Consider the following 13,577-nt stretch of genomic DNA (forward strand, 5'->3'; position numbering starts at 1 on the left):
TCAGTGCAACCTCCAATATCAGATGCATTCTCAAGAGTCATGAGAATTGTCAGTGCAAATATATTTAGCCATATCCCATTGGGTAGGTGGGGGAGGAAAGAAACCCCTAAATAGCTGTAAGATAACAATTACTGCAAACATATTTGCTCAGAGAAAGTTTAGTCAGAGTTCAAAGTCCTTGGCAGCTGGATGGCCAACAGCCAGCTTCTTCTCAAGCTGTCCCTAGAAACCTTTACTCTTTGAGGAGCATGCTCAGAAGAGAAACCCCTCTGCTTTCCATGGCTCTTCTCCCTATGCTCTAAGAACTCCTCAGTCTAAAAGAAATGCTTAAATCAACGGCAAATTATTTAGACATCTCTTCCCTCTCTAACAAAAAAAAAATCCCAAAAGTCAAATCCAAGCCCTCCATGACAGAAACCATGTTTTAAATAGGAGACGGGAAATTCTCACTCTTCATAAGATTCTAAAGGAATCAGAATGTTCACAGCTCTACCAAATGAGTGAAAATGCCCTGGCTTTCATTCAACTGCACTGTTAGTGGGAGTGAGGAGAAGTCTCCCACACAGCCACAGGAGAAAACTGTGGGATTCAGGCTGGAAAAGTAGCAGGGGGAGGATGTGAACACTGTTAAAAATAAAACTTATCGGACAACAATTGAATCGTGAGAATGTTATCTGGTTCAACAGGAGCGTGAAAACAAATGGGCATTTCAAGAAGAGGGTCACTAGCAAGGTAAATAACTTCAAAATAGCAGGAAGTGACCAAGGGAATGTGCCAAGCTGAGGGCAACAAAAAAGAGCTCTCCAACAGCAGAAGACAGTCATGGATACAGATTTCAGTGTCACCCTACATGCAGCTGCATGGCACTGCACCCACCCCTTGCGTTCCTGGCTACAGTAAGACACAAGACTGAAGAGATTTGCACAGCACAGTGCTTAACATGACCCAGTGTTTATTGACTCCTGTGACATTTTTTTAATAGTAACAGGAACACAAAATGTGATGTGTGGTAAAATACTACTCGGGGTTTCTTTATGAATCCAATGCAAAGTGCCAGCATTGTTGACCAGCATACAACCTGACAAGAGAAAATGTAATCATAACTCAGTCTCAGATATCTGCTGGGAGTACATCACAGTCAAAGTAGAACTAGTCATTTGCCTGCAAATAGACACATTTTCTTCTAGATGCAAGTGGTGTTAGAGCCAGCTATTTTGCAACAAGAAATACATATAACATATTCCAATATTTTAAAAAACACACAGGACTAAAACTGTTTAAAAATAGAAGGGAAAAAAAAGTGGAACTTTTTAGACACTATTTCATAGAAGTCATTCTTCACAGAACCAAAAGTAATCTAGAGAAAAAGATTTATTAGAGGCTACTTTGCTCAAAAGGCCAGTGCTCACAGGTTTAAGAATAAAAAGTCTCTTGCTTTTCAGCACTGTCTCCTGGCCTTTTTTCCTCCCCGCACAACAAAAACCTCCTGTTGAGAACTGCAGCTTAGTAGCTCTGCACACTTTTCCTATGCAATTGAAAAGGCAACCATGTTTTTTAGAGCCATCAAAAAGTTGCATGACATGACATGTACGTACAGCATGAAACATCTTCACAGATAAGAACAATGAAGGCACATTACCTAAAGATTAAAAAAAAAAAAAAAAAACAAACAGAATTTTTGGGGTATTCAAAAACCTTAGAGAAAGCATTCCTTTTCACAACTGGCTGACAAGTGCTGTTTAGCCATTTGATTCAAACAGTTTGCTATGAAGACAAAACATAAGGAAAGGGCCTCTTTGAAATACCCTCCCCATGTGTAGATCACACATGACCAACACCCCCCTACACCCCACCCCCAATTAAACTACAGCTTCTTCAAGGAGATCATCCCACTGAAAACAGAGTAAAGATCTGAAATGGAGGACTGAGGAATTGGTTTCAAGTTCTCAAGCCCTCAACTTTTTTTGCACTTGATTACAAGTGTTAATAAAGACAACACTCCCTGCCACAGAATAATTGCGCTGTCTTCTATATATGTCATATAGATGAGGAAGATATTCACAAAAAAGAAAATATGTATTTATTTACAATAAATGCAACTATACTGCTCCATGTTCCATTCACCACACGTGTTGCTGACCACTGCAGAAACCTGCTGGTAGCAACAGTGATAACTGAAGTACCTTCCTTTGTCAGCCCTTACACAAAGCTTTTCCCCTTCCACCACATTGTTTTTCCACTGTTCCAGGCTCCAGTAAGATGTGTATTAACAATGCTTTCTAGTTAACTTTTAAGGTTACAGTTTCTAGAGGCAAAGCACTATTTGCTGTGCTCTGATTTTCCTCCTTTTAAAATCATGTAGGAGTTTCAAATTTATGTGCCATTATTAACTTTGAATAGGTGTATTCCATCACCTTCTGTAAATAGTAATGCTGTCTTTTCCAACACCTCTCACATTTCAAAGGATTACCTCTCTCAAGGAATAGCGCAAACTCTTTCACCTCCCACGTGAACATTTCAGAATGAGAATTTCAAGTTATCACTAAGTTTCCTTCAAGTCTCTGGTGTTACTTAGAAGCAACTGTAGTAGAATAATGTTTTTCCTAACATTAAAGGACATTTATCACGTTCTTTGTCTTTTTCTAGTCTTGAGTTTTAAGGATATTAGTCATACATGTTCCCTCATACTCCTCTCTTAGGGTGCACAGTGGTCAGGCCTATACGACCTTAGCTGGATCTCTGGAAGAAGCCAGAGAGAATAAGGGGTTTCTTAGCACTGCTGTATTTACATTCAGCATTCATGGGCAGGCTGAAGGATGCTCAGCTTTTCTTTAAGACACAAAACTGCTTTTAGAAATACTCCATCTTCTATTATCATTTTTTTATGTCATAAAAGTTACTTCTTTTCTGTCCTATGCAGCTGTCACCTTTCTGTCACCAATATTTAAGCTGCCATGGAGCACTACTTTTCCATTCCCTAGCTCAAGTGCAGCCCATCACAGCACAAGAACGCAGCAGAGCTTGGGGAAGCAGTGCAGGGGACAGCGGTTCAGACATACCACCTTCACCACCATGGGCACAGGAAAATATGGGACACTGAAGGGGACATCCGTTTGGAACATTTAATAGGGTCTGACATACACACTGACAGCATGAGATAAAAATTAATGCAAGTGAGTGTATTAGGTTGAGAACAATTAGTGTGAGTGATAAATACATTCACTGCCAGACCCCAGCTTCATTAAGAGCTATTCTGAACTGCATAGTAAGTGCTGGTTGCAGAAGTTTAGACAGATTTGGAATAGGTCACCAGTTACTCATTGAGTCTAATAAGTCTAAAAAAATAGTGGAGAAAAAAAATGTGTGCTTTGCCATTGAATAACTCTGATCTCACAGCCTGGGCACAGCAGTAGTAGTTACCTGCCACCACAGATCAATTGAAATGGAATTGCAGTTTCATTCAAATTACATATGCATGCAAAATTAAACAAGTGTTTTCACTAAGAATATGCAGCATAAATCAAGTCCAAGTTACCCATTATTTATCATATATTTGTCAGACTGCCAGACATATCTTTCCCTTTCAGATTCGTATCTATGTCACACAGAACATAGCAGATGGAGAAGTTGCAAAGCAAACACTTCTCTACATATCGCTGGCCTTAAGGGCCAATGCATTGTATGCCATAAGCCTTCAAGTTTACCAGATTTTTGGGAGAAAACAGCTGCTTTACTAAACTGTGAAAATAGAAAACGTACAACCCAGCCTGCTCAAAACAGAAAAAAAAATGGTTTTATGAAGTTGTGAACAGATACATAACTATTTTCCCCTCGGTCCTGGGACAGAAAAGGCAGTACAGCTGCAGGGCTAGAATGTGCCTCTTGAAGAGCAAACAAAATCCAGAAAATATGATGACTGTGTAGACAAACATCTGAGAAGTCATGTTTCTGAAGAGTTGAACCAATGTTCTGCACAGCCAAATGATGAACAATACACCAAAAGGTCCATTTGGGACAATCCATAAAATGCTCTACAAACATCCAATTTAATTTCCATGTCTGGGAAATCTCTCTCTGTCCCTGTCAGGAGTCTGCCAACTGATTTTAAACTTACAAGGCTTCTTCCCATTTAGCTAGAACTTTTTTCCCCATAAAGTGCAAATAAGACTCAGTTTTTTACCACTAGTTCCAATGACCATTATCTTAGTTACAAAAGTGATCAAAAGCCAATTGGCTGAGCCACTACCACTAGGCTTGAGTATCACATACTCTTTTTTTTTTTTTAAACCCTGGTAATTTTTTCCAGCAAAAGGCAAAGAGCAAACAAGTCTTTCTTCTACCAGATGCAGCATGGCAGGAGGCTGCCTTAAGTACCATCAGCATAAGATGCACGTGCTAGACACAACTTGTGCATAAAAATGTTTTGCCCTTATTTGCTGGAAATGGAAGTCATCTTTGGGATCATATTTCCTCACAAAGAGTTCATGAACAGTTGATTAGTCTTCATTAAGAGGTGCTTCTCTCTTCCTCGCATCTACATCAAAAAGAAAGAAAAAAAAAACAACAAAACATGAAGTGGTTAAACCAGGGGATTCGGACTGTATTAATTTGAAAACACAGAAAACAGTTGGTTTGTTTCCAATGGACAACAGTTTCCATTTCAGAATCATGGCATTAATCCACTATGTGGACTGAACTGCTACACGATACCACAGCATGTTAACATGGATAGTCACACAAAGATCTTGTACATTTGTCATGTTCAAACTGAAGATGACTCATGCAATGCTTAAATGGCCCAATAAACTCTGAGACCCCAAATCAGTGATACTTTTCTCCCACTGCCTCTTGGCCCCTTTTTCATGATCCTCTTTAAGGGTGAAACCAGTATTTTGCTTTGCATACAAGCTACAGAGATGACAACAGTCTGTTCTGCAAACCATTTGACTAATTACAACTTTGCCCAGCTGCACACATTTTTAAAAAGACAAGTGCTCTCCACACTGTATTTTGAGGAGGCAGCCCCTGAAGACCAGATCTTAAACTGCTCTGAACAACAACCCTTAGATCATGATCCCAGGTAGGGTGTTGGAACACATCTGGACAACTCAGTCCATGACTCATATGCCATTACTACAGCAGCAATGCAGTGTGGCTGCCATTAAAAAGCCGGCTCACCTCTTTGTGGGCTTCTGCCCTTCACTAATACAGACGACCCTATTAATTCCGAACATTCAGAGAACACAATTATTAAACTGTCTGTGAAAGTCCAAACGGGGTACTAAACAGGGTTTGGAGAAGGCAAAATATACCTCCCAAATAACAAAAGAAGAGCTGACTCCCTGTGATTGGAGTAGCCACCCAGGGTAAGAAAAAAATCTCAGACATTTGGGACTCCAGTCAGAAACTGTCTCTCCCATTCTCCCCATTTTGTTCATCAGGGATTCTAGGGCCAGTCCTGAATCTCCTGTCACAACTTCTCCACTTTGCATAAAATAACTGACTGTCAGCAATAACAGGAGAAAAAGCTTTCTAAAAATGCATTACACATGCTTGTAGCTACACAACCACTCCTGATCTGTCTCTGACTTTGGAAATATCAAAAAGCATTAAATTCTTTCTAGTGAACATTTATAAAAAAAAAATCATACCAGTTAAGTTCCTGAACTTCTTTTTGGCTTCTGCTCTTTCTTCAGCATCAAAATACCACACAGTCATGGCATATCTATAAAAGAAAGAAATCTTGCATGTCTTTCCATTTTTGATATTAAAATACAGCACTGGAGTTTTATGCTCATGGAGAAAGCAAAAACTAAACTGGATTAGTAGACTAAAAAAGTAGAATGAAAATGACACATCTTTATAGGCAAACACAGATAGCATTTTAGTGCATATTTTAACAAGTCAGATAGAAATATAGGTGAGAATTTCTGCTGGAGGCACAAAAGAGAGCACAGCCCCTGGTAACAGAGGGCAAAAGTAGCTTCCAAACCTTTACATGTTTTTCTGTTCTGGGACGCCTGTAGGCAGCTTGGGGGCTGCCCTGCATCATATCAGCTTTTCAAAGTCTGCTGACAGATGGTAGCCCCAACAATCCCTATAGTGTTACAAGGGCAAAAGAATAACCCAGCACTTCCCAGCTAAACAGCTATGCCCAGCTCGGAAGATTTCTCCTGTCAATGGTTAAGGGCATTTTTTTCCAGCACATGACGAAATGTATCATTCGAGCTTGCTCCTCCTTACTTAATGAGAAAATTTCCAATGACTCAAAACCGGGAAATTCACTCAACATCTGTCCATTTTTTATGCACATGTATTTAAACATGATGGCCATAATTTTGGATGAAAATACTGGTAGAAGAGATGCTCTGGTTTTTTTCCTAGCCAAAATCCAATATTAAATATGCTACTTACCTGGTTGCATAAGAAGGCTGCACTTCATGTGGGTTCCTTCGATCTGACCAAAAAAAAAGTAATCGGTCAAAAATCGGCTCAACATCTGCTACATAAGACTTTCCTTCCGGGAATATTCGAAGAATTCCACCGTGCAGCTGAAAGAAAAGGAAAGATTGTTTTTTTGCACATATAAACAGCCACACATTTACATGAAAAATAACTTATTTATGTCTCCTCCACACCTAACACACAGGGAATAAACATCTAATGATAAACATGACACCTACGTGACAACACTGGAAAACCTTACTGTGTCTCTTGACCACTTTGATTTTACCAGTTTGTAATGTTTCACCTTAAAATTCTGTCTAAAGCAAATGAACCAAGATAAAGGTAACACCAGCCCTGCAGCAAACACTGGGAAACTTCTGAGCTTCCAGTCACACTTCTAGAACCAGTGAATACCACAGAGCTGCTCTACCTGACCAGTCTGAGATCAGGCTCTCTGCCCAACAATTGTTAGATACTGCTTACAGTATTTCATATGCTATGCCTGATCACTTAGGAGTTAACTTCTACACCTCAGGAAGAGTGAAATCTGTTTTACTGTTAGATTTGTAAAACTTCTCAAACGCATTATAGATCCCAGCCACCATTTTCCCTACTCATAACACAGCCTGGTTTCTCTACTATATAATTTCTGTCTTTCCATGTGCCACAATTTTCAGGAAAAAGGTCTGGTGATCTGCACACCCCCTGGAAACTTCAAAGGATGAATTTGAGCCCTGCCTCCTCCTGTGTTGTTAGAGCACTCTTTGGAGACTTTAATGCCACATCAGAGAGTGCAGTGCAGCACCAACCTGACATGGTACCTCCATGCCACATGCAGACCTCAGTGAGAAACTATAAAGCCAGGTTTAAAGAGCCACATGGCTGCTTTCAAAGCCCAGTATGATTATACTCTTATATTGCATGTCCTCCAGCATACACTTACATAAAATCACCATCACATCTACATAATAAACTCCATCAGTGTCCTGCATTTCAGTTAGCTTTTCTTAGTGCTCACTTGGGTACCTCCTCACTATTTGGATAAGGATGCAATGCACAAAAAAACCTGGATATTTGCATTTCCTCCTTCATTTTACTACACTGAGATGTTTCACTATCATATACTCTGCAACAAGATGTGCTTTTCTGCAACACTGCATTTTTCAATCACATTGCCTCTGTATCTGAGCTTACTTATTGGGGTTCACAGTATTTACCTGTTCCTAAAGAGTATGTGGGCCTAAAAAGAGGTTAGAGAACCAAACAACATTTGACAATTTTCAAGCAATAACACCCATGAACAGTTTGTGGTACATTAGGACAACAGACTTGCAAAGAGACATCCTGCAATTCTACCAACTCTTCTTTTGTTTCTGATTTAAAGGTATGGCACATTCAAGGCTGAGTTAACTGCTTTATAGTAATACAGGCAGAAACAAGAGTTCTAACCAGTCAAGAGACCCACTGGTGGAATCAAACCATGTTTGTTCCTCTTCCTAAGCCTCACTGCTTCATAAATAAGAAAAGGGAACTGCCTGAATATCTTCTGCAGGTTAGACTGAAGTACCAAGAATGATACAGTCACAAATTTGGGCTGTCATTTTACTCTGCTCCCACAATCCACTTATTCTGTAGTGAATTGATTTTCTTTTTCTGCTCTTTCCTCTAAACAAAGTGTTAAGAGCATACAAGCCAGTGCTTATAGCTTTATCCTATAGCAACAAAACAGTATGTGTGTAGAATGGGAGAGAGGATGATAAGGAAACAGTTCACATTCTTACTTCCAAAGCATTGCCAAAAACAGACAGGAAAAAAAAAAAAAAAAAAGAAGAGATGAAGAATGGACCAGCAGCTCAGAAGTTCATCAGAGTTCACAGAAACAACAGACAGCTCCAAAGTTCTGTTTTCAAAGTAGTTTTTCCTTCCTGTTCTGCCTCAACCCCATGGTTTACTCACCTTGGAGTCCCAGTTCTTATTCAGGTAATAAATACAGGTTATGCAGCGCCCGTCACCATTGGGATTGTCCACATGACGAACGTAGCCAGTTCCATTTCCAGGATAGCAAGCAACCATGGCCTGAAAGATACAGATTGTAAAATAGTTAACTCTACAAGATGCCTACCTTCAGTTTTAATTTGCTAAGTATCCTCCCACCACCAGTCTGGCTCACTATTTTTCAAATGATCAATCCAAAACCTAAAGCAGACATCACCTGAAGGTACCTGTGCACAAATGTCTTTCACAGGACAGCTCAGCCAGCTCAGAAATTCAAAACTGGAAAATAAATACCCTTCATAATTCACAATATATACACTAAAATTAAAGGGGAAAAAATGAAACTAGAGCACTAGTATGCATGGTACAAGCTTATTACAAGCTACGTGACTTTGAGGCAGTTTCAGCTGAAATTTGCTGGGGTTTCTACAGATAAGCAGTCATTGCAAAACAGATTTTCCAGTCATAGTGAAAGTAGAAAGCAATCCCAGGATGTCATGCTTTACCACCACCATCCTCCTCTAAGCATATCTTCCAGGCATTGTCATATACACCCCTGTGTGCAACTCAAAGTGAGTGGTCCCCAGGAGATGTTGGTAAAACTCCATAGAGCAAAGTCTGCAAAAAGGTGCAGCTCCTTTGTTCTGTGTTTGCACAGGGCAGTGCATGTTTTGTTTCATGGACTGAGCCACAGAACTAACCAAATAGCTTTCAGAGCATTTCTCTCTTTGATCATCTTCATACTTGCTGATACAATCACTTAATTCATTATTTAAATTTCACCTTGAATGATGAGATAAGCCTAACATGAATTATTCCAAACCACATGGCAATCAACAGGTCTTAAAAGGTTTTTACAACAAAAACATATTCAACTTAGTTGACTTAATTAGCAGCCTAAGCAGAATGCAGGCAAGAGCAGGTGAGACTGCTGGTACGGCACTAGATCTTTCTCTCAGTCACCCTTCACTACTGGGGCTACTTGGCAGTGATACTGACTACCCCTAAAGCTGTTGCAATAGCAGTCATGTTCCCACTCCACTGACATCTCCAGACTGTTTGTCAGTATTAGCAGCAAGAGTGATGGGAAATGATAGACTAAATTCAGTTGGAAAACTGCAGATAGTGTTCAGATGTGGTTTCTGCAATTATCACTCCTCAATCTGTGTGCAGTGCAGGAAGCACACCACAGGATCAAGTTCAGCTGACAGCAGGATGAACTGAGGGTTCCCAGGTTCCCCTGGGGAGCAGATCTGCTGGCAGCCCCCAATCTGTAATTCTGCAAGGGGCTCTTCTTTCCCAGGAGCAGGAGTTAGATTTGCCCATGTTTAATTTCATACACTTCCTGTTGGCCTGTTTCCCCAGTCTATCTGGTTTCCTTTTAGTGGCAGCCTTGCCCTCAAGGGCATCAACTGGTCCCTCTCAGTTTGGTGTCTTCTGCACACTCTGTCATCTGTTTCAGGTTACTGATAAATAAAGGTGTTTAACACAACAGGTCCCATGACAGATCCCTGTGGTGTCCCATTTGGTAGCAGCCTCCAGGTATAAGAGGTCTGATGGACCAGGACCCTCCAAGTCCAACCATCCAGTTTTTTACCCATCTATTTTACCCATCTACTTTTCCATCTTTTCAGACAATAAAACCCTAACTTCACATATAACAGTATTTTACATGCCTGTGCTACAGAATGAGGATATGACTGTGCAACATTTGCATGACCTGCTCCAATGATCTGATACGCACAATTTGTAACTGATAGTTAGAGATTGATAGTATAGGCTTTACTAAGAACTTTTTATCTAGGAACCCCAGAATTCTTGTTTTCTTCTTCCAAGCACATGCAAAAGGCATGCTGATCTCAAGGGACATGACCAGGTACAGTACAGCACATGCTGCTTTAATCAACAAGGAAATTTTACTGTGCCAACACACACCAGCACAGAAGTTACTGCCAGCCAGCACAGTGGATCCCTTGAACCCTCTGCTACCAAGAAGAAAACCTCTCCACAGGAGTCAGATGTATGAATTAACTTCCCTCCCCACAACAAGCACCAGAACAGTACCTGCAGGCAGCAGTAAGTGACCAGGGCCCGCTCTCCACACCTCAGGCCAAATGCCTAGAGACTTGCGGCCTGCAGGGTCAGGACATCACACTAAACAAAAGCAAGTACTTTTAATTCCAAGTAATCAGCCCTCTTCCATCACACCTAGCAGTTAGGTAGATGCCTTGCTGTAGATCCTAACTGCTCTATTGTCATTCTGCTGTTACAAATGGCTCCAGAGCTGCACTACATTTCACTATCAGCCTGATAACAGCAGTAAGGGCCAGTCTACAGCATAGTGCTCAAAACACATTAAGGGCATAAGTCTGGTGGAAACTAAAAGTCACCTGTACCTGCAATATAATACTGGTCTGAGGAAGCCGGGCCCTCACCGGTAAGGATAACTCAGTTTGTGCATTCACCCAATCCAGTTACTAGCACAGCACCTCATGCAGGTGGACCTTCACCCATCCCACATGCAGTGAGCTGCATCAGGTCTAACAATTAAAATAGTAACCTTTTGTAAAACAGGATTTTCCTACTCTGGGAAACATGACCCTGATGCCCCTTAAGCCACTCCATCACTCCCCTCCTCAACTGAGCAGGGAAAGAAAGTGTAATGAAAGGCTCATGAGTTGATAAGGATAGGGAGAGACCACCCACCAGTAACTGTCGCAAGCAGAACAGACTAGACCTGGGGAAACTAATTTAATTTATTGCCAAACAAATCAGAGTAAGATAGTGAGAAATAAAACCAAACATTAAGACACCTTCTCCCTACTCCTCCCAAGCTCAACTTCACTCCCAAGTTCTGTACTTGGTCAGCAGTGGGTCCATCTTGTAGCCAGCTGGCATTGCCCTGCCAGACATGGGAGAAGCTTCTGGCAGCTTCTCACAAAAAAGCCCTGATAGCCTCTCAGCTACCAATACCTTGCCCTGCAAACCCAACAAATCCTGAGAGCTAAGAGTACCGAGGAGAGGGGGCAGCGATTCCGACCGTGGGGCAGGGAGGAGCGCAGTGCTGGAGTGGGGTGCGGCACGGCTGCTGCCAGGGGCATGGGCACCACAGCACCAGCCCGGCCAGCTCAGCACAGCCCTGCTCAGCACACCAGGGGGACGAGGCATGACGGGAATACAGCCTCATTGACCAACAGTACCTCATTTTTAAGTCGATGTACAACACAAAATTATGGGGGCCTTAAGTCTCTCTTTAGAGAGTAGACATTACTCCAAGATTACTGAACTGCCTGAAAATCAATCCAATATTACTACTGCTTTTAATGCCACAAACAAAAAGCTACTGAACAGCAGACTGAAGGGCAGATTTAGGTGCTTTATTTACTATGGAAATCTAGGCAAAAGGCCAGAGTTTCTCCTGGCCTCCCCCACATAATATGTTCTCTTAGAACATGTGCTTTGTCTCCAACATAAATGCATAATTTATTTATTTACAGGATGCACCTTTTACAACTGCAACACTCCATCCCTGGAGATTAAGTGGAACAATTCCCACAGAATCCTAAAGCATGGGCCACACTATTGCTTAACTTTCAGAAAAGCAAAGAGAAAAAAGTTTTCTAGTAGCAGCAGCAAAAGAAGAAAAGCAGAAGTGAAATATCCTTTTTCCTGGCACAGCGAGTATTTGAATGAAACCTTAAACAATGAAGGGAAATCATTGTGGTCCTCCTAGAGACTGTTGAAACGATATCAAGCTTTATCAGAGCAATGGCTGGATCAGCTCCAGAGCAGATCAAGCTGGCCTCAGCAGGGATTCCAGCTGTTAGCAGTACTTTTGGATTCATTTAAAGCAAACAAGAAACAGGAGATGCGTGACCCAGACTTAATTTAGCTAATTTGTGAACACTGGTATCTGCCAGGTTTGTGCACAGTCCAGCTACAAAAGCCAGAGGCTCAATAACAATAATCAAACCACTTACCAGGTGTGCACGTGGAGTGTTAGTAAGAAATGTTTCCTACACTTTTGGCTATTGTGTCCAGAAGAGCACACTCCACTTTTGGAAGCAACTCCTCTCTTCATTAACAATCTCCAAACCTAAACTAATCAAACTTACTATAGCAGGCAGTAATGAGCAGGAATGTACCTAACCTTTTCTTTTTCAATACAATCTATTACAATGGCTGTTGTTTAGCTTAACTTCCCAGTGTAAGCACTCATAAAATTTCTGCAACACTCCCCTTTTCTATGTTAAAAAAAAGAAGAGTTTGCCTTACACTACAGCTGAATAGTTAAAAACTGATATCCAGATGCATGCCCTTGGAGTCACACTTACACACCACCATATGAAGACCAATGCTCTGATAGTCTAGTCAACAGTCATAAATTAAACCCTACAAAATCTGGAAAATTAAAAGCAAGTCATCAAACCTAAAGCTTCTGCCCTGTTATTTTCAGGGATGTTAGCTTTCCCAAGAGGATGCAACCACAAGTTAAACAAGCAGCAATTACCAGCTTTAGTAAGAACCAAGGAATCGTCAGTAAATTCCACATTGCACAGAAGCTTGCAAGAATAAGTTACCTATCATTCAGTCTAAGTATTATACTCAAGTCAGCCAGAGAAATCTGCAAGTCAAACTGCAAGACACTAGCAAAGTTTGAAGGTAGATAAACAAGTGTTCCATTGAGAGGATTTTTCCCTGCTTCCCAGAGGTTCTAGCAAGCAGAAAAACAAATTCTCTTAGCTGATGGCCAGGATCATGCTGTGAGACATGATTTACAAAATAAGCAAAGCTAGAGCAGCCTGATACTTGGAACAGAACGTTTCAGAAAACATCTCAGATAGAAGATATTTGTAAGTGGAAATAAACAGTGCTTAATAGGAAGCAGTGGTGACACCAGGTCAGAAGGTCCCAAATTTCAGCCCACTTGAGCACAAACAAAAATCACTTTTGACCAGTCCTCTAGGGTATTAGGACTACCAGGATTCACTTAATTGTCTTAGGTTTGAATGTATATTGTGCTTACCCTGATTCTAGCTCATAGATGCGCACAGTCTTTACATCCAGAAAGGGAAAAGCACCCAGCATGCCCTACATTAAAAGAACATGAGAAGTCTGACATTTCATGACCAAAG

The 13,577-nt window shown here is 41.0% G+C and overlaps 1 protein-coding gene across 1 annotated transcript in view; it reads right to left on the reverse strand.

The window, feature by feature from the left end:
• Positions 1-929: 929 nt before the first annotated feature.
• EGLN3 (egl-9 family hypoxia inducible factor 3) overlaps positions 930-13,577 on the reverse strand; it is a 28,307-nt gene continuing 15,659 nt past the window's right edge. Inside the window, exons 2-5 of the mRNA XM_041400360.1 lie at positions 8,404-8,523; positions 6,415-6,551; positions 5,652-5,725; positions 930-4,534 (exon numbers count right to left, since the gene is read on the reverse strand). Coding sequence (XP_041256294.1) covers positions 4,497-4,534; positions 5,652-5,725; positions 6,415-6,551; positions 8,404-8,523 — 369 coding nt within the window. The 3' untranslated portion in view covers positions 930-4,496. The remainder of the gene's footprint in view (positions 4,535-5,651; positions 5,726-6,414; positions 6,552-8,403; positions 8,524-13,577) is intronic.

This window comes from Onychostruthus taczanowskii, unplaced genomic scaffold (assembly GCF_017590055.1).
Source record: "Onychostruthus taczanowskii isolate IOZ18803 unplaced genomic scaffold, ASM1759005v1 scaffold1, whole genome shotgun sequence".
Taxonomy (NCBI): Eukaryota; Metazoa; Chordata; class Aves; order Passeriformes; family Passeridae; genus Onychostruthus; species Onychostruthus taczanowskii.